Source organism: Telmatherina bonti (assembly GCF_933228915.1).
Source record: "Telmatherina bonti genome assembly, chromosome: 7".
NCBI lineage: Eukaryota > Metazoa > Chordata > Actinopteri > Atheriniformes > Telmatherinidae > Telmatherina > Telmatherina bonti.
The window spans coordinates 36,655,536-36,675,418 of record NC_136625.1 but is presented as its reverse complement, the minus strand read 5'-3'; the positions used below and the strand labels follow the sequence as shown (position 1 = coordinate 36,675,418).

Below are 19,883 nucleotides of genomic sequence, written 5' to 3'. Positions count from 1 at the left end.
AGCTATGGATTCAGCCTCTAAACTGCTGCAGTACGAACAAGCCGAGTCTGACAGCTGCTTCGGGTGGGAGGAGGCAGGTAGAGACGCAGGGATTCTTCACGGTGAACCTGCCAGTATGTTCCTGGAATCAGTTGCCGTGGTAACTGAATCAGTAAGGTGTAGCTCTCTTTCTAAAACAGGTGGCAAGTCGTCAGATCCACTTCAAGTGGAAATCAGGTCATATGAAGTCCCTCTGATGGAAATTAATTAAAACATAAACAGATGAATCTTTTCAGATAAAAAAATAATAAATAAATAAATAGATAATAAAGAGACCAAAGAGTAAACCAAAGGAACATTTTATTTTCTAGAAGGAGCATTGTTGTCCATGACCAAGCCTGAGGTGAACCCTCCACTCGTGGAGCAGCGTGGGTATTTTTGCATATGATCTGACAACATAAGGAACTTTCTGGGACCCTGATTGCATTCATTTATAACGTGCAGCACTACCTCAATGTAGCAGCAATTTTTAATGTTGATGCTTCTCACACTGTCAGCATGTCTTCACAGAGGCAGGGTGGCGTGCATTTAGTCCCAAACAACCGAGAAAAGACTTCACAACTGCAATTTAATAACTTTACTGTGTTAAATATATTCTATATCTGGGACAGGCAGGTCATTTCACATTATGGAACAGCTTGTGTGCAACCTGTAAAGAGGAAAGACACCAAACATGAGTAAGAAAAGAAGGTTATCCATCTTTGTTTTCCCTTTGTGCAACACAAACTTACACAATGGTCCCGTGCGTGCAGGAAGTCGAAGAGTTCTTCTGTGCATTCCTCCTCGGTGCTGGATCTGGAAGAGACCCTGGCTTCGCAGATCTCCAGACGCTCCTTGTAGTGCACACAGTGCTCAGTCTGCTCACACTTCGCTCGGATTGTTTCCAGAGGGTCCTGAAAGGCACAAGATGGAAATGTGACGCACCTAAAAAATGAGTCATTAAAGCTCTTCATGAAAGAGACTTTGGGAATAAATTCATGGGTCACAAATTTCTCTTAGCAGAATTATTTCACTATTAAAACCTATGACAATAAAAAGGATACAATCAATCTTACTTTAATGATGCAGCTGCCCAACAAAGCTATGAGGTAAACATACAAAAAGGACTCTAAAGTCTTCAGATAAAATGTAAATACAGTCAGATGTCTGGCCAAATTCAGCCATTAAGTAACAATTCCTCCATGTTTCTTGTGACTTACCACCATTTCTTCCTCTTCTTCCTCCTCCTCCTCCTCTTCCTCTTCTGCAGGTGCATCTTCTTCCTAGTCAGTTTCATATAAAGTCATTAATGTTGGATCAATAAACACCATAATGTTCTAAAAACAAGACTAACTTGGTCCTGTCTAAAGGTCTGAGTATGAATGGGAAAAAAGGGGATATTTCACAGCAAACCTAAACATAACGAGCATATATATATATATATATATATATGTATGTGTATGTATATATATATATATATATATATATATATATATATATATATATATATGTACAGTATTTCAAAGAGTAAAACGTCAGATCATAAACTTCTATGACACACAGCTATGCAGCACAGCAAGGTAAGGTTACGCAACCGAGCAAACACACATTAAAATATACAGTTAATGGCACAATTTGCCAACCTCGTCGTCGGGTTCCCCGTATGTGAGCATTTTTCTTTCAAAACCCATGTTTATGTTTCTGAAATGTGCCAAAAAAAAAAAAAAAGAAGGCGGAAAAGGTCCGAAGCGAGCAAGTGCCTCTGCTTGAGGACGCGAGGTCGGTCACACGCCGGAAACGGAATAAAAAAAAAACCTCATATTACGTTTTCTATTGGCGGATCAACGTGATTGACATCTATTAACAACAATCAAATGCGAGTTTAGGTAAAAGTCCCGCCCATCTAAAAGTTCACAGTACGGAACGAATGTTTTGAGTAACAGAAAAGTCGGAGCAGATAACTTGCCGTACGGCGTGATGGCACTTTTCATGGACACCAGACTTCTAGTGAGAAAAGCTAAAGATTTACGATGTTTGACGCCTAAAAGAAACAGAGTGAAAGAAAAATGGGTACGTTCTTCATCAACTACTATTTAAAGGATGTTTGTTATTTGCAAAGACAGTTTTAGTGTAAATTATAATTCCCCCATGTGATCTCATATTTACATGCTGTACTCACCGGATACTTTATCGGGTATACCTCGCTAGTACCAGCTTGGACCTTTTCCTCCAGAACTGCCTTCATTCTTGGTATCATAGATTCACCAAGGTGGAAACAGAGATTTTGCTCCATGCTGACATGAAGCATCACAGTTACTGTTCATCACGATTAGAATCTCCCGTTCCACCTCATCATGATGAGAATCTCCCGTTCCACCTCATCATGATGAGAATCTCCCGTTCCACCTCATCATGATGAGAATCTCCCGTTCCACCTCATCATGATGAGAATCTTCCGTTCCACCTCATCATGATGAGAATCTCCCGTTCCACCTCATCACGATGAGAATCTCTCGTTCCACCTCATCACATCATGATGAGAATCTCCCGTTCCACCTCATCACGATGAGAATCTCCCGTTCCACCTCATCACGATGAGAATCTCCCGTTCCACCTCATCACATCATGATGAGAATCTCCCGTTCCACCTCATCATGATGAGAATCTTCCGTTCCACCTCATCATGATGAGAATCTTCCGTTCCACCTCATCATGATGAGAATCTCCCGTTCCACCTCATCACGATGAGAATCTCCCGTTCCACCTCATCACGATGAGAATCTCCCGTTCCACCTCATCACATCATGATGAGAATCTCCCGTTCCACCTCATCACGATGAGAATCTCCCGTTCCACCTCATCACGATGAGAATCTCCCGTTCCACCTCATCATGATGAGAATCTCCCGTTCCACCTCATCACGATGAGAATCTCCCGTTCCACCTCATCACATCATGATGAGAATCTCCCGTTCCACCTCATCACGATGAGAATCTCCCGTTCCACCTCATCACGATGAGAATCTCCCGTTCCACCTCATCATGATGAGAATCTCCCGTTCCACCTCATCATGATGAGAATCTCCCGTTCCACCACATCATGATGAGAATCTCCCGTTCCACCTCATCATGATGAGAATCTCCCGTTCCACCACATCATGATGAGAATCTCCAGTTCCACCTCATCACCATGAGAATCTCCCATTCCACCTCATCACCATGAGAATCTCCCATTCCACCTCATCACCATGAGAATCTCCCGTTCCACCTCGTCATGATGAGAATCTCCCGTTCCACCTTCATCATGATGAGAATCTCCCGTTCCACCTCATCACCATGAGAATCTCCCGTTCCACCTCATCACCATGAGAATCTCCCGTTCCACCACATCACGATGAGAATCTCCCGTTCCACCACATCACGATGAGAATCTCCCGTTCCACCACATCATGATGAGAATCTCCCGTTCCACCTCATCACATCATGATGAGAATCTCCCGTTCCACCTCATCACGATGAGAATCTCCCGTTCCACCTCATCACGATGAGAATCTCCCGTTCCACCTCATCATGATGAGAATCTCCCGTTCCACCTCATCACGATGAGAATCTCCCGTTCCACCTCATCACATCATGATGAGAATCTCCCGTTCCACCTCATCACATCATGATGAGAATCTCCCGTTCCACCTCATCACGATGAGAATCTCCCGTTCCACCTCATCATGATGAGAATCTCCCGTTCCACCTCATCATGATGAGAATCTCCCGTTCCACCACATCATGATGAGAATCTCCCGTTCCACCTCATCATGATGAGAATCTCCAGTTCCACCTCATCACCATGAGAATCTCCCATTCCACCTCATCACCATGAGAATCTCCCATTCCACCTCATCACCATGAGAATCTCCCGTTCCACCACATCACGATGAGAATCTCCCGTTCCACCTCGTCATGATGAGAATCTCCCGTTCCACCTTCATCATGATGAGAATCTCCCGTTCCACCACATCACGATGAGAATCTCCCGTTCCACCACATCATGATGAGAATCTCCCGTTCCACCTCATCACCATGAGAATCTCCCGTTCCACCACATCACGATGAGAATCTCCCGTTCCACCACATCACGATGAGAATCTCCCGTTCCACCACATCACGATGAGAATCTCCCGTTCCACCTCATCATGATGAGAATCTCCCGTTCCACCTCATCACGATGAGAATCTCCCGTTCCACCTCATCACGATGAGAATCTCCCGTTCCACCTCATCACGATGAGAATCTCCCGTTCCACCTCATCACGATGAGAATCTCCCGTTCCACCTCGTCATGATGAGAATCTCCCGTTCCACCTCATCACCATGAGAATCTCCCGTTCCACCTCATCACCATGAGAATCTCCCGTTCCACCACATCATGATGAGAATCTCCCGTTCCACCTCATCATGATGAGAATCTCCCGTTCCACCTCATCATGATGAGAATCTCCCGTTCCACCTCATCACGATGAGAATCTCCCGTTCCACCTCATCACCATGAGAATCTCCCGTTCCACCTCATCACCATGAGAATCTCCCGTTCCACCTCATCACCATGAGAATCTCCCGTTCCACCACATCACCATGAGAATCTCCCGTTCCACCACATCACCATGAGAATCTCCCGTTCCACCACATCATGATGAGAATCTCCCGTTCCACCTCATCACGATGAGAATCTCCCGTTCCACCTCATCACGATGAGAATCTCCCGTTCCACCTCTTCACGATGAGAATCTCCCGTTCCACCTCTTCATGATGAGAATCTCCCGTTCCACCTCATCACCATGAGAATCTCCCGTTCCACCTCATCACCATGAGAATCTCCTGTTCCACCACATCATGATGAGAATCTCCCGTTCCACCTCATCACGATGAGAATCTCCCATTCCACCTCATCACCATGAGAATCTCCCGTTCCACCTCATCACCATGAGAATCTCCCGTTCCACCTCATCACCATGAGAATCTCCCGTTCCACCACATCACCATGAGAATCTCCCGTTCCACCACATCATGATGAGAATCTCCCGTTCCACCTCATCACGATGAGAATCTCCCGTTCCACCTCATCACGATGAGAATCTCCCGTTCCACCTCATCACGATGAGAATCTCCCGTTCCACCTCGTCATGATGAGAATCTCCCGTTCCACCTCATCACCATGAGAATCTCCCGTTCCACCTCATCACCATGAGAATCTCCCGTTCCACCTCATCACCATGAGAATCTCCCGTTCCACCACATCATGATGAGAATCTCCCGTTCCACCTCATCATGATGAGAATCTCCCGTTCCACCTCATCATGATGAGAATCTCCCGTTCCACCTCATCACCATGAGAATCTCCCGTTCCACCTCATCACGATGAGAATCTCCCGTTCCACCTCATCACCATGAGAATCTCCCGTTCCACCTCATCACGATGAGAATCTCCCGTTCCACCTCATCACGATGAGAATCTCCCGTTCCACCTCATCACGATGAGAATCTCCCGTTCCACCACATCACGATGAGAATCTCCCGTTCCACCTCATCACGATGAGAATCTCCCGTTCCACCTCATCACCATGAGAATCTCCCGTTCCACCACATCATGATGAGAATCTCCCGTTCCACCTCATCACCATGAGAATCTCCCGTTCCACCTCATCACCATGAGAATCTCCCGTTCCACCTCATCACCATGAGAATCTCCCGTTCCACCTCATCACCATGAGAATCTCCCGTTCCACCTCATCACCATGAGAATCTCCCGTTCCACCTCATCACCATGAGAATCTCCCGTTCCACCTCATCACCATGAGAATCTCCCGTTCCACCTCATCACCATGAGAATCTCCCGTTCCACCTCATCACCATGAGAATCTCCCGTTCCACCTCATCACCATGAGAATCTCCCGTTCCACCTCATCACGATGAGAATCTCCGGTTCCACCTCATCACGATGAGAATCTCCCGTTCCACCTCATCATGATGAGAATCTCCCGTTCCACCTCATCATGATGAGAATCTCCCGTTCCACCTCATCACCATGAGAATCTCCCGTTCCACCTCATCACCATGAGAATCTCCCGTTCCACCTCATCATGATGAGAATCTCCCGTTCCACCTCATCACCGTGAGAATCTCCCGTTCCACCTCATCACCGTGAGAATCTCCCGTTCCACCTCATCACCGTGAGAATCTCCCGTTCCACCTCATCATGATGAGAATCTCCCAAAGCTGCTCTGTTGGATATAGATCTGGTGACTGATCACCAGATTACATCATAATGTGAGCTTTGTGACATGGTGCATCATCCTGCTGGAAGTTTCCATCAGAAGATGCTACACTGTGCTCAGAAAGGGTCATGGTCAGCAGCAATACTCAGGTAGGCTGTGATGGTTAACCACAGCCTTCCAAGAAAATACCCCCCTGCACACACACACACACACACACACACACCATTACATCACCAACCAAAGGGACCTGTTGATTCATGCCAGGATGGATCTTTCACCAAATTGAACCATCTAAATAAGGAGCTGACACTCATCAGACCAGGCAGTATTTTTGCATTTTCCATGTGTGAATTGTAGCCTCAGTTTCCTGTTCTTACTGACAGGAGGGAACCCGCTGTGGTCTTCTGCTGCTGGAGAACATCTGCTTCCAGCTTATAACCTTTGTTTAACCAGATAAGTCAACTGAGAACAGATTCTCAATGACAACGATAAGAAACCAGCGACAACCAGAAAAACAAACCGTAGGCTGGACGTGTTGTGTGTTCAGAGATGATGTTCTGCAGATCATGGTTGGAACCAGTGCTTACTGGACTTCCTGTTGTCTTTCCATCATCTCAACCAGTCTGTCCAGTCTCCTCTGACACCAACCAGACGTTCTGGTTCAGACAACCGCTGCTCGCTGGATATTTTCTCTTCTTCAGACCTTCTCTGGAAACACTGGAGATGTTTGTGTGTGAAAATCCCAGTAGATCAGCAGTGTGCTCGAAGTATACTGGCAGCCTCCCATTAAAGAAAAGCCTATATTCACAATAGTCACTCAAATAACTGGAAACTGAAAAAAGTAGTCATTATTTTTGTTGAAAAAATAATAATAAAAAATAAAATTGTCCCAGACAGTCAGTAGCACTTTGCTGATGAGCAGAAAACCTGCAGACAGGTGCAGAAAACACCGACTGAAGGATTGTGTATCAGTATGTTAGTTCTCTGGTCCCATCGTGATTTTTTTTATATTTCTGTTCAACCATAAGGAAAAAGCAATGCCAAGAATTCACTCACATTTTTATTATTTATTTCTTTATTTGACACAAACGTCTCAGGAGAATATCAGCTTGCCTTGATGATATCTCTGCATGGATGAAGACTCGCCACCTTAGGCTCAATCTGTCCAAGACAGAGCTCATTGTCTATCCAGCCAATCCTTCCTTACATCCGCAAGTGTGAAGCTTGACTCTGCCACACTTGTTCCTATGTTGGCTGTCCGGAATCTTGGGGTCATGATGGATGACCAGTTGACCTTTTAGGTCCATGTTGCCTCGGTTGCCCGTACCTGCCGATATGCTCTCTACAACATCAAGAGAATCAGACGTACCTGACCGAATACACGACTCAGCTTCTGGTTCAGGCTCTGGTCATCTCGCGCATCGATTACTGCAGTTCCCTACTGGCAGGTCTGCCTGCATGCTCTGTTAAACCTCTGCAGATGATCCAGAACGCCGCAGTGCGTCTGGTTTCCAACCAACCCAAACGAGCTCATGTCACTTCGCTGCTAATCGCTCTTCACTGGCTTCCAGTTGCAGCACACATCACATTTAAATCTTTGCTTCTGGTTTACAAAACAATAACTCAAACGGCTCCCGTCTACCTTCCCTCATCCAGACCTACACTCCCTCTCCACAGCTACGTTCCACCAGAGAAAGACGCCTCGTGTTACCACCACAACGTGGGGCTAAATCACCAGCCAGACTCTTTTCCTCTGTTGTTCCACGATGGTGGAATGATCTCCCAAACTCTGTCCGCTCTGCAGAGTCCCCGTCTACTTTTAAGACCCAGCTGAAGACTCAGCTCTTCAAGGAGAACTTCAACACTTAGTATAGTTGTATTTGTCGGGAAAGTTGGAGAACTTAGCCCAGTTCTTTGCAACAAAATTTATGATATTAATTCTTTGTATTATAACATAGGTGGTATTATGGGGTGGAAAGGGAGTAAACCACAAAAAAAAAAAAAAAATCACTTCATGTAAGGACCTGCGTCCAACTGGACAGTCCACCAGCACCTTCCTACCATGTCCTCCACTGTTTGATTTCCTGCTTGTGTTGTTCTCACTCATATGTAAGTCGCTTTGGATAAAAGTGTTGCTAAATGACTGTAGAATAGATTAGAATATAAAAGCTCATTTCAGCAGCTGCTGTGTTTTTCCCTCATTTAACGGGAGGGTTCAGAGACGCTTGAGACAAACAATCCTTCCATGTTCAAAGTCCCATTCATCTCCTTTCTTCTTCATCCTGATGCTCAGGTTGAACTTCGGCGAGTCGTTGTCATCATGAATGTGCTGAGCTGCTGGCATGTGATTGGTTGATGAGACATGTGTGTTAACAGCAGGTGGCGCCGGTGAGGCTGACAGTGAGTGTGTAATAAACATGGGACGCTTGTATTGCAAAGGAAAACTCTCCCAGTTAAATGAAACATGAAGAAAAATGACTGAATATTTAATCTTCCTTCATGTCAAACAGGCTGCTACACGGACCAAGCACCCCCCCACCAGTCTGGCTCTGCAGCACTTTGACGCCACCTACCCTGCCCAGCTGGGACAGCTGTGGCCGTCCGTCCGAGTCGCCCTGCTGTCGGAGAGGAAATACGGAGCCCTGCTGAATAACTTCTCCCACGATGACGCTCTGGCAGCTCTGCAAGCCCAGGGATGCAGAGACTTCGTCAGCGATGGTGAGAGTACGTGTGCCTTCGCGTCCGTTGTTTCCTTTCAGCTTATTTTAAAACATATTTCACATTTTCCGTCGTCTCTGCAGCTCAGTCGTCCTCAGAACGAGGCGTTGAAGAGGAACGAGGCGACGTTTGTGAGGAAAAGTCTGATGGACATCAGCTGTCTCCCACACCGCTCAGCCCCAATGTCAAGTGTTTGGTGTTTCCACGAGGGGACATCACTCGATTCAAGCCTGCGAAGTGAATAAAAGTCGAACAAAAACCCCCGATGACGTTGCTTCCTGGCTGACGCTCCCCTCTCTCTGCTCCTTCTCAGGCCAGACAAGTCCGGCCTGCTGGGTTACTATCTGATGGACGCGGCGTCTCTGCTGCCGTGTCTCGCTCTGGATGTCCGCGAGGGTCACGTCGTGCTTGACCTCTGCGCTGCGCCGGGTGGGAAGACCTTGGCTTTGTTCCAGACTCAGATGATCAGTGAGTGGACGGATGTGACTGGGTTTGCTCCGTGGTCCTTCCTCTGCTGCTCAGCTCTTCATCTTCCGTCTCCACGTCTCTTTCAGGGTTTCTGTGCGTGAACGACTCCTCCGTGTCTCGAACGTTGCGACTCAGAAAGGTCCTCCACAGCTACGTTCCTAAACATTTATTGACCGATGAGAAGCTGCGCATCACTTCGTTTGACGGCACAATGTGGGGAGACATGGAAAGGGACACGTTTGACAGAGTAAGTCGTCCTTCAGGGTGGCAGCAGCTGAGTCAGCATGTAACGACTCCCTGTTCCAAATTATTCTGCAAACAGTTTTCTCTGATTTCCTGTTGGTGCAAAAGACAGTCAGACGTCAGCGTGTCGTTTAGATGTCAGACTTAAAATGCACAAAAGACATTTTGTAGTCTGTGAGAACTGAAAAGAATCAGAATTAGGAGGTCATATCTATTAAAATCCAGATCTATTCCAGTCAGAAACATCGGAACATTGTAACGTCGGAGCGTTGTCTGACAACGGCGTCTTCTTGCAGACAAACTTTGGAGTTTCTGCTTGAATTTCTTGGTATAAAGTAAAGTGTTGGAGGCCGAAGGAAACAAGTGAGGTTCCAGTTTGGATTGCAGGCAGCAGGGTCTGGTGTGTTGTGGGAGGGACTTCCAGAGGGTTGGGGCAGCAACAGATCTGACCCCCCCCAACGTTCATGTTTGGCCCGGCAAACGATGAGGAGGCATTTGTGGAACGGAGGGCACCTGTAGGCGGCCTGGTTGTGGGGACTTGAATTTGATGCGGGATGGGATGGGGAGCCAGTGGAGGTTTTGGAGGACATAGGTAGGTCTGGGGAACAGGTCTGGGTGAGGAGGAGGCGAGCAGGAAGTCTGTTGAGGAGGACGACGATGGCGGACGCTGTTTCTGTTCACAGCTCAACGTGTCGGTGGAAGAGAGCGCCTGGGTGATGGGTGATAGGATCCAGTTGTCAAATGAAAGGTGGGGGAATCTGGACCAATCATTGCAGGTGTCTGAGACAGATTTCAGGTCAAAGCGCCCAGAGAAACGTCACCATCCACGAGTTTAACTGATAAAACCTTCGTGACTCTTAAATCCAGTTTGCATAATAAACTGGAACGGCGGTCCTCGTCCATCTCCTGCTTTTGTCTCTGCCTACAGGTGCTCGTGGACGTCCCCTGCACCACAGACAGACACTCCCTGATGGAGGACGATAACAACGTGTTCAGTAAGAACCGGCTCGGAGAGAGGCGACGGCTGCCGCAGCTGCAGCTGGAGCTGCTGTTGTAAGTTTGGAGACGGATGCTGTTTGTCTTCATTTTGGCTTTTGCAGAAAATGCAGAAAACAACAGAATGTAAGCAAGTTTTTTACAGTTTCGTTGGAAAACAGAGAAAAAAGCCAAACATTTAACGTTTATCTTAAATTACAGTAAATTATTCATGTAAAGACATCGTTGAAGTGAACATTTTACTGTTTAAAGATTTATTTTTGGAAAACTACTTTTCCCACTAGGAGCCGGATGGGGGGGGGCAGTCAGGACCACCCACTGAAAATACCTTTCTTCTGTTTTTTCCAATAATTTTCCTGGTTTTTGGAAATAATTTGCTCATTTATACACCAAAGTAGTCATCTGATGTAAACAGTAAAGACAAAAAACAGCCCGTGTTATTTTCCCGTATTGACAGCATGTAGAGATGCGTTACGTGCTGCGTTTACTGACACTTGGACATCTGAGGTTTACCAAAATGAAAGTTGGTCAACACTAAATAATGTTCAGTAATTCTTTACCTTAAATGGTGCCTTTCTATGCAGATACACTTTCCTCTGATGGTTAAACTGGAATTAGGTTATTTAACCAGAACGTAATGGTTTCCTGAGTGTCGTCATGATAATTCCACACGTGATTGGACACTAGACGTGTCTGTTGTGTTGAGAAAGATTTAGTCCCTGTGAAGAGGTTATTGGTGAGTTTTCTTTGACAACAGGAGATACGCTAACATGGCTGAATCACAGGGTGTAAAACATGACTTTTTTGGCTCTTTCTGTTGCTTTCCAGGGCAGCTGGAAACCATGAACACCTGTGTTTTAATGGCTTTTTTCTCATCTTAATGGGAGAAAAAAGTTATTATTATTATTTAAAGAATCAAAAAGAAAGTGAAATAGATTTAGAAATGAAAGTCTGTGATGCCGAAATAAAAAATCTACATGGAAATCTACCCTAACCAACAATAACAGAATATTTTAATGGCAAAACAAACAGCTGCTTCAGACTGAGACAACGTGTTACGGAACCGAGGGACTGGATCTTATCTGAACCGAAGCAGAGTGATGCTGAGGGTGAAACCAGAGCCGCCTCCACTGGGTTTGGACCTGCAAGAGAGGAGCTGCAGCTTGTTGCTGAGTCAGCGTGAAACGAGATGGAAAACACACCTGCCTGGAACCATTCAGCAGCAAGACAAGCTGGATCTGATGGGAAGGAAAAATATTCACTGAAAAACGGCTGGTTGCGTAGCTGGAACCAACTGGTACCAACTGGAACCAGATGGAACCAGATGGAACCAGCTGGAACCAACTGGTACCAGCTGGAACCAACTGGAACCAACTGGTACCAACTGGTACCAACTGGAACCAGATGGAACCAGATGGAACCAGCTGGAACCAACTGGTACCAACTGGAACCAGCTGGAACCAGCTGGAACCAGCTGGAACCAACTGGTACCAGCTGGAACCAACTGGAACCAACTGGTACCAACTGGTACCAACTGGAACCAGATGGAACCAGATGGAACCAGCTGGAACCAACTGGTACCAACTGGAACCAGCTGGAACCAACTGGTACCAACTGGAACCAACTTGAGCCAACTGGACAGCTCAGGATGGACGACGATGATGATGACGATGATGATGATGAAATCTCTCTGTTTCTCAGACAACTAATAATTTACTAACTTCAGATTTACACAGTTAGTCTGCTGGCCTCCTCCCCCACGCTGCCCCCCCCCTTCTACTACTCATCTCCCCCCCCCCTTCTCCCTCTTTCTTCTCCTCCACCACTTTCTACTCCTCTTCCTCCTCCCTCCTTCTCCTTCTTCTCTTCTCCTCTTCCTCATCCTTCTCTTCCTCCTCCACCACCACCACCACCACCACCTATTCCTCCATGTCCTCCTCCTCTTTCTCTTCCTGCTCAATTCAATTCAATTCAACTTTATTTATATAGCGTCAAATCACGGCAATGCCATCTCAAGATGCTTTACAGACAGAGGGGAAAACATAATGAAGGCCAATTCATAACAGCCTATATAAGGAAACCAACAGATTGAGTTGAGTCCAACTCAATCTCCCATCCTGAGCAAGCACACTGGCAACAGTGGGAAGGAAAAAACTCCCTTTTAACAGGAAGGAAACCTCCGGCAGAACCCGGCTCAGGACAGGCAGCCATCTGCCTCTGCTGTGTGGGGGGAAGAGGACAGAAAGACAACAGACAACAGGAACTGCTACTCCCGGCCAGGGAGACCTGCTGAGACAGGAGACATACATGTTAATGATGCAACACTGTTATGGGGGGGGGGGGGGGGGGGGGGGGGGGGGGGTAAAAGAAAGAGATAAAGAGAAAAAGAAAGAAGCTCAGTGTATCAGGAAATGTCCCTCAGCAGTCTAAACCTATAGCAGCATAACTAAGGGATGCTAACCATCCCTAGCTATAGGACTTATCAAAAAGATAAGTCTTCAGCCTAGTCTTAAAGGTGGGGAGGGTGTCTGCTTCCCCAACACTAACTGGGAGCTTATTCCATAAGAGAGGGGCCTGATAACCAAAGGCTCTGCCTCCTGCTCGGCTCTTTGAGACTCTAGGAACCACAAGTAAGCCTGCAGTCTGCGAACAAAGTACTCTGCTTGGTATATAAGGAACAATGAGGTCTTTGATATATAGTGGTGCCTGGTTGTGGAGGGCTTTATATGTAAGGAGAAGGATTTTAAATTCTATTCTAGATTCAACAGGCAGCCAGTGAAGAGAGGCTAAAACTGGAGAAATATGATCTCTCATGCTGGTTCTGGTCAGGACTCTGGCTGCAGAATTCTGGATCAGCTGAAGGCTTTTCAGGGCATATTTAGGACAGCCCAGTAATAGAGAGTTACAGTAATCTAGTCTCGAAGTAACAAAAGCGTGAACCAGTTTTTCTGCATCACTCTGAGACAGAATGTCCCTAATTTTGGCTATATTACGTAAATGAAAGAAGGCTGTTTTAGTAACCTGCTTAATATGTGGACCAAAGGACAGGTCAGGGTCAAATATTACTCCAAGGTTTCTCACTGTAGCACTGGAAGCTAAAGTAATGCCATCCAGGTTCATTACAAAACCGGAAAATTTAGCTCTGAGTTTTTCAGATCCAACGAGAATTACTTCAATCTTATCTGAGTTTAAGAGGAGAAAATTTCTAGACATCCAAGTCTTTATGTCTATGAGACAATTTTGTAGCCTATTGGGCTGATTTGTTTCATCTGGTTTAAAGGATAAGTATAGTTGAGTATCATCTGCATAACAATGAAAGTTTATTCCATGCTGTCTAATAATTTTGCCTAAAGGGAGCATATATAGCGTGAAGAGTATTGGTCCAAGTACAGAACCTTGAGGAACTCCATGACTTACTGTAGTTTGGGAGGAGGACTTGTCATTTACATGAACGAACTGAAGTCTATCACACTCCTCCTTCCTTCTCTTCTTCTCCCTTTTTTTCCTCCTCCTCTTTGTCCTTCACTTCCTCCTCCTGCTCCTCCTCCTCTTCCTCCTACTTATCTTCCTCCTCCCACCTCCTCCTCCTTCTCTTCCTCTACCTCCTACTCATCTTCCTCCTCCCCCCCCCTCCTCCTTCTCTTCCTCTACCTCCTACTCGTCTTCCTCCTCCCCCCTCCTCCTCCTTCTCTTCCTCTACCTCCTACTCATCTTCCTCCTCCCCCCTCCTCCTCCTTCTCTTCCTCTACCTCCTACTCATCTTCCTCCTCCCCCCCTCCTCCTCCTTCTCTTCCTCTACCTCCTACTTATCTTCCTCCTCCCCCCTCCTCCTCCTTCTCTTCCTCTACCTCCTACTCATCTTCCTCCTCCCCCCCTCCTCCTCCTTCTCTTCCTCTACCTCCTCCTCCTCTTCGTCCTCCTGCTCCTCCTCTCTACCGATGCGGTGTGGTTACCTGCATGTTTCCGTGTGTTTTAAGCCGGATGACCTACCTGACAACCCCGGGCTCGAACCGCCGACCTTCAGGCGGGTGGAGCGGCTCCGCCTCCTGACCAATCAGCAGACCATGTGGACAATAATACGTTGGTCAAACTGGTTTACAGAGAGTTGAACTGGGAACGATCGCTGCTGTAAACTCGTATGAATATTGATTCTAAGTTTCTGTAATTTCGGTTTGTATGTTTTTGTCCGACGCCATCGTCCACCTGGAGGACAGGAGCGTAGAAGACCGCCGCGGGTGTCCAGCGTGTGTTAACTCTGTTAGACGAGGAAAAGCTGATTTTACTGATCTGCTTCTGTTTGCAGAAAATGTCTGAATAAGTTTCTGCTGAAGTAAATGTGTGTATCCGTCTCCGTTAGAGCAGGGATCCAAGCAGCCTGTCCAGGTGGAGAGATCCTTTACTCCACCTGCAGCCTGGCTCCAAACCAGAACGCCGCTGTGGTCCAACAAGCCATCGCCCTGGCTCAAGAGAACTACGGCATCCGTCTGCAGGTCAGGGGAGATTTTATTTCTCATGTCCGAGTTGAAGAGCAGGAAGTAATGCAACCAAGTCAGCTCAGGTTTCATATTAATATATATATGTAAGGTGTGTGTGTGTGTGGATAGAATGGTTTAATATAATGTAAGGTGTGTGTGTGTGTGTGTGTGTGTATGGATAGAATGGTTTAATATAATGTAAGGTGTGTGTGTGTGTGTGTGTGTGTGTGTGTGAATGGATAGAATGGTTTAATATAATGTAAGTGTGTGTGTGTGTGTGTGTGTGTGTGTGTGTGTGTGTGTGTGTGTGTGTGTGTATGGATAGAATGGTTTAATATAATGTAAGGTGTGTGTGTGTGTGTGTGTGTGTGTGTGTGTGTGTATGGATAGAATGGTTTAATATAATGTAAGTGTGTGTGTGTAGAAGATATAGATATAGAACAGGATGTTTACTGTTTAAAGTCGCTGTCCTACAGGTTTTCCATGTGTCCCTGCTCCAACACACCTGGCTCACATTAAACAGATCCAACAGCCTATGTTGTTCTCTGTGTCTCATTAATGTGAGTCAGATGTGTTGGAGTAGGGACACATGGAAAAGCAGCAGGATTGTGGCCCTGGAGGACCTGATGTAGCCGAAGACATTCAGGTGTAAAAGTGGTCATTTTTCCTTCCCTCCCTGATCGTGTCGCCATGCAGGTGGTCAGTCTGCGACGCCTCACACAGATGTTCCAGAAGACGTTCCACTTCGCTCCCGACGTCGCCCTGGGGGAGATGGTCATCCCGCATCTTGCTGCTAACTTTGGGCCCATCTACCTGTGCAAGCTGAGGCGGCTGCTGTAAATCAGTCATCCAACCGGACCTGACCTCCAGTCATCCAACCGGACCTGACCTCCAGTCATCCAACCGGACCTGACCTCCAGTCATCCAACCGGACCTGACCTCCAGTCATCCAACCGGACCTGATCTCCAGTCATCCAACCGGACCTGATCTCCAGTCATCCAACCGGACCTGACCTCCAGTCATCCAACCGGACCTGACCTCCAGTCATCCAACCGGACCTGACCTCCAGTCATCCAACCGGACCTGATCTCCAGTCATCCAACCGGACCTGATCTCCAGTCATCCAACCGGACCTGACCTCCAGTCATCCAACCGGACCTGACCTCCAGTCATCCAACCGGACCTGACCTCCAGTCATCCAACCGGACCTGATCTCCAGTCATCCAACCGGACCTGATCTCCAGTCATCCAACCGGACCTGACCTCCAGTCATCCAACCGGACCTGACCTCCAGTCATCCAACCGGACCTGATCTCCAGTCATCCAACCGGACCTGACCTCCAGTCATCCAACCGGACCTGACCTCCAGTCATCCAACCGGACCTGACCTCCAGTCATCCAACCGGACCTGACCTCCAGTCATCCAACTGTATCGTTGTAAACGTGCACTTTGACCTGGACGTCTTCACCGTACCTGGACGGGGTTCTTTGTCCTGCAGGTGTCCAAGCAGCTGAGAAACTGAGCTCTGTATGATCTGTGGCCACTAGAGGTCACTAAGCAGACATGTATGAAGGTTGCAGGAGCGCTGCATGTTCGTCCTCCTGCAGCACGTGTCCTCCTGGACCGTGTGTCCTCCTGGACCGTGTGTCCTCCTGGAGCGCGCGTCCTCCTGGAGCGCGCGTCCTCCTGCAGCGTGCGTCCTCCTGGACCGTGCGTCCTCCTGGACCGTGTGTCCTCCTGGATCGTGCGTCCTCCTGCAGCGTGCGTCCTCCTGCAGCGTGCGTCCTCCTGGACCGTGCGTCCTCCTGGACCGTGTGTCCTCCTGGAGCGCGCGTCCTCCTGCAGCGCGCGTCCTCCTGGATCGTGCGTCCTCCTGGATCGTGCGTCCTCCTGCAGCGCGCGTCCTGCTGCAGCGCGTGTCCTCCTGCAGCGCGTGTCCTCCTGCAGCGCGTGTCCTCCTGCAGCGTGCGTCCTCCTGCAGCGTGCGTCCTCCTGCAGCGTGCGTCCTCCTGCAGCATGCGTCCTCCTGGACCGTGCGTCCTCCTGGACCGTGCGTCCTCCTGGACCGTGCGTCCTCCTGCAGCGTGCGTCCTCCTGCAGCATGCGTCCTCCTGGACCGTGCGTCCTCCTGGACCGTGCGTCCTCCTGGACCGTGTGTCCTCCTGCAGCGCGCGTCCTCCTGCAGCGTGCGTCCTCCTGCAGCATGCGTCCTCCTGGACCGTGCGTCCTCCTGGACCGTGTGTCCTCCTGCAGCGCGCGTCCTCCTGCAGCGTGCGTCCTCCTGCAGCGTGCGTCCTCCTGGACCGTGCGTCCTCCTGGACCGTGTGTCCTCCTGCAGCGCGCGTCCTCCTCGACCGTGCGTCCTCCTGCAGCGCGTGTCCTCCTGCAGCGCGTGTCCTCCTGCAGCGCGTGTCCTCCTGCAGCGCGCGTCCTCCTGCAGCGTGCGTCCTCCTGGACCGTGTGTCCTCCTGCAGCGCGCGTCTTCCTGCAGCGCGCGTCCTCCTGCAGCGCGCGTCCTCCTGCAGCGCGCGTCCTCCTGCAGCGTGCGTCCTCCTGCAGCGCGCGTCTTCCTGGACCGTGTGTCCTCCTGCAGCGCGCGTCTTCCTGGCCCGTGCGTCCTCCTGCAGCGCGCGTCTTCCTGGACCGTGCGTCCTCCTGCAGCGCGCGTCTTCCTGGACCGTGCGTCCTCCTGCAGCGCGCGTCTTCCTGGACCGTGTGTCCTCCTGCAGCGCGCGTCTTCCTGGACCGTGCGTCCTCCTGCAGCGCGCGTCTTCCTGCAGCGTGCGTCCTCCTGCAGCGTGCGTCCTCCTGCAGCGTGCGTCCTCCTGCAGCGTGCGTCCTCCTGCAGCGTGCGTCCTCCTGGACCGTGTGTCCTCCTGCAGCGTGCGTCCTCCTGCAGCGTGCGTCCTCCTGCAGCGTGCGTCCTCCTGCAGCGTGCGTCCTCCTGGACCGTGTGTCCTCCTGCAGCGTGCGTCCTCCTGCAGCGTGCGTCCTCCTGCAGCGTGCGTCCTCCTGCAGCGTGCGTCCTCCTGCAGCGTGCGTCCTCCTGCAGCGTGCGTCCTCCTGGACCGTGTGTCCTCCTGCAGCGCGCGTCCTCCTGGACCGTGTGTCCTCCTGCAGCGTGCGTCCTCCTGCAGCGTGCGTCCTCCTGCAGCGTGCGTCCTCCTGCAGCGCGCGTCCTCCTGCAGCGTGCGTCCTCCTGCAGCGCGCGTCCTCCTGGACCGTGTGTCCTCCTGCAGCGCGCGTCCTCCTGCAGCGTGCGTCCTCCTGCAGCGTGCGTCCTCCTGCAGCGTGCGTCCTCCTGGACCGTGTGTCCTCCTGCAGCGCGCGTCCTCCTGGACCGTGCGTCCTCCTGGACCGTGCGTCCTCCTGCAGCGTGCGTCCTCCTGGACCGTGTGTCCTCCTGGACCGTGTGTCCTCCTGGATCGTGCGTCCTCCTGGACCGTGTGTCCTCCTGGACCGTGTGTCCTCCTGCAGCGCGCGTCCTCCTGGACCGTGCGTCCTCCTGGACCGTGCGTCCTCCTGCAGCGTGCGTCCTCCTGCAGCGTGCGTCCTCCTGGACCGTGTGTCCTCCTGCAGCGTGCGTCCTCCTGGACCGTGTGTCCTCCTGGACCGTGTGTCCTCCTGCAGCGTGCGTCCTCCTGGACCGTGTGTCCTCCTGCAGCGTGCGTCCTCCTGGACCGTGTGTCCTCCTGCAGCGTGCGTCCTCCTGCAGCGTGCGTCCTCCTGGACCGTGTGTCCTCCTGGATCGTGCGTCCTCCTGGATCGTGCGTCCTCCTGGACCGTGTGTTCTCCTGGATCGTGCGTCCTCCTGGATCGTGCGTCCTCCTGGATCGTGCGTCCTCCTGGATCGTGCGTCCTCCTGGATCGTGCGTCCTCCTGGACCGTGCGTCCTCCTGGACCGTGTGTCCTCCTGCAGCGTGCGTCCTCCTGGACCGTGCGTCCTCCTGGACCGTGCGTCCTCCTGGATCGTGTGTCCTCCTGGACCGTGTGTCCTCCTGCAGCGTGCGTTCTCCTGGACCGTGCGTCCTCCTGGACCGTGTGTCCTCCTGCAGCGTGCGTCCTCCTGCAGCGTGCGTCCTCCTGGACCGTGTGTCCTCCTGCAGCGTGCGTCCTCCTGGATCGTGCGTCCTCCTGGACCGTGTGTCCTCCTGCAGCGTGCGTCCTCCTGGATCGTGCGTCCTCCTGGACCGTGCGTCCTCCTGCAGCGTGCGTCCTCCTGCAGCGTGCGTCCTCCTGGACCGTGCGTTCTCCTAGACCGTGCGTCCTCCTGCAGCGTGCGTCCTCCTGCAGCGTGCGTCCTCCTAGACCGTGCGTCCTCCTGGACCGTGCGTCCTCCTGGACCGTGCGTCCTCCTGCAGCGTGCGTCCTCCTGCAGCGTGCGTCCTCCTAGACCGTGCGTCCTCCTGCAGCGTGCGTCCTCCTAGACCGTGCGTCCTCCTGCAGCGTGCGTCCTCCTGCAGCGTGCGTCCTCCTAGACCGTGCGTCCTCCTGGACCGTGCGTCCTCCTGGACCGTGCGTCCTCCTGCAGCGTGCGTCCTCCTAGACCGTGCGTCCTCCTGCAGCGTGCGTCCTCCTGGACCGTGCGTCCTCCTGGACCGTGTGTCCTCCTGCAGCGTGCGTCCTCCTAGACCGTGCGTCCTCCTGCAGCGTGCGTCCTCCTAGACCGTGCGTCCTCCTGGACCGTGCGTCCTCC

At 50.4% G+C, this 19,883-nt stretch overlaps 2 protein-coding genes across 2 annotated transcripts; one reads left to right on the top strand and one right to left on the bottom strand.

The window, feature by feature from the left end:
- Positions 1-490: 490 nt before the first annotated feature.
- On the bottom strand, positions 491-1,805 carry LOC306758014 (cytochrome b-c1 complex subunit 6, mitochondrial-like). The gene is made up of 4 exons (XM_079243224.1): positions 1,662-1,805; positions 1,239-1,301; positions 771-932; positions 491-688 (listed from the first exon to the last, which is right to left on the bottom strand). The coding sequence occupies exons 1-4, from the start codon at positions 1,707-1,709 to the stop codon at positions 656-658; spliced, it is 306 nt and encodes a 101-aa protein (XP_079099350.1). The 5' UTR covers positions 1,710-1,805; the 3' UTR covers positions 491-655.
- A 190-nt stretch (positions 1,806-1,995) lies between these two features.
- Positions 1,996-16,147, top strand: nsun4 (NOP2/Sun RNA methyltransferase 4; the record flags this gene model as incomplete). The annotated part of the gene is made up of 8 exons (XM_079243046.1): positions 1,996-2,088; positions 8,796-9,003; positions 9,087-9,240; positions 9,317-9,471; positions 9,558-9,718; positions 10,643-10,767; positions 15,068-15,200; positions 15,882-16,147. The coding sequence occupies 8 exons, from the start codon at positions 1,996-1,998 to the stop codon at positions 16,023-16,025; spliced, it is 1,173 nt and encodes a 390-aa protein (XP_079099172.1). The 3' UTR covers positions 16,026-16,147.
- Between the last annotated feature and the right edge of the window lie 3,736 nt (positions 16,148-19,883).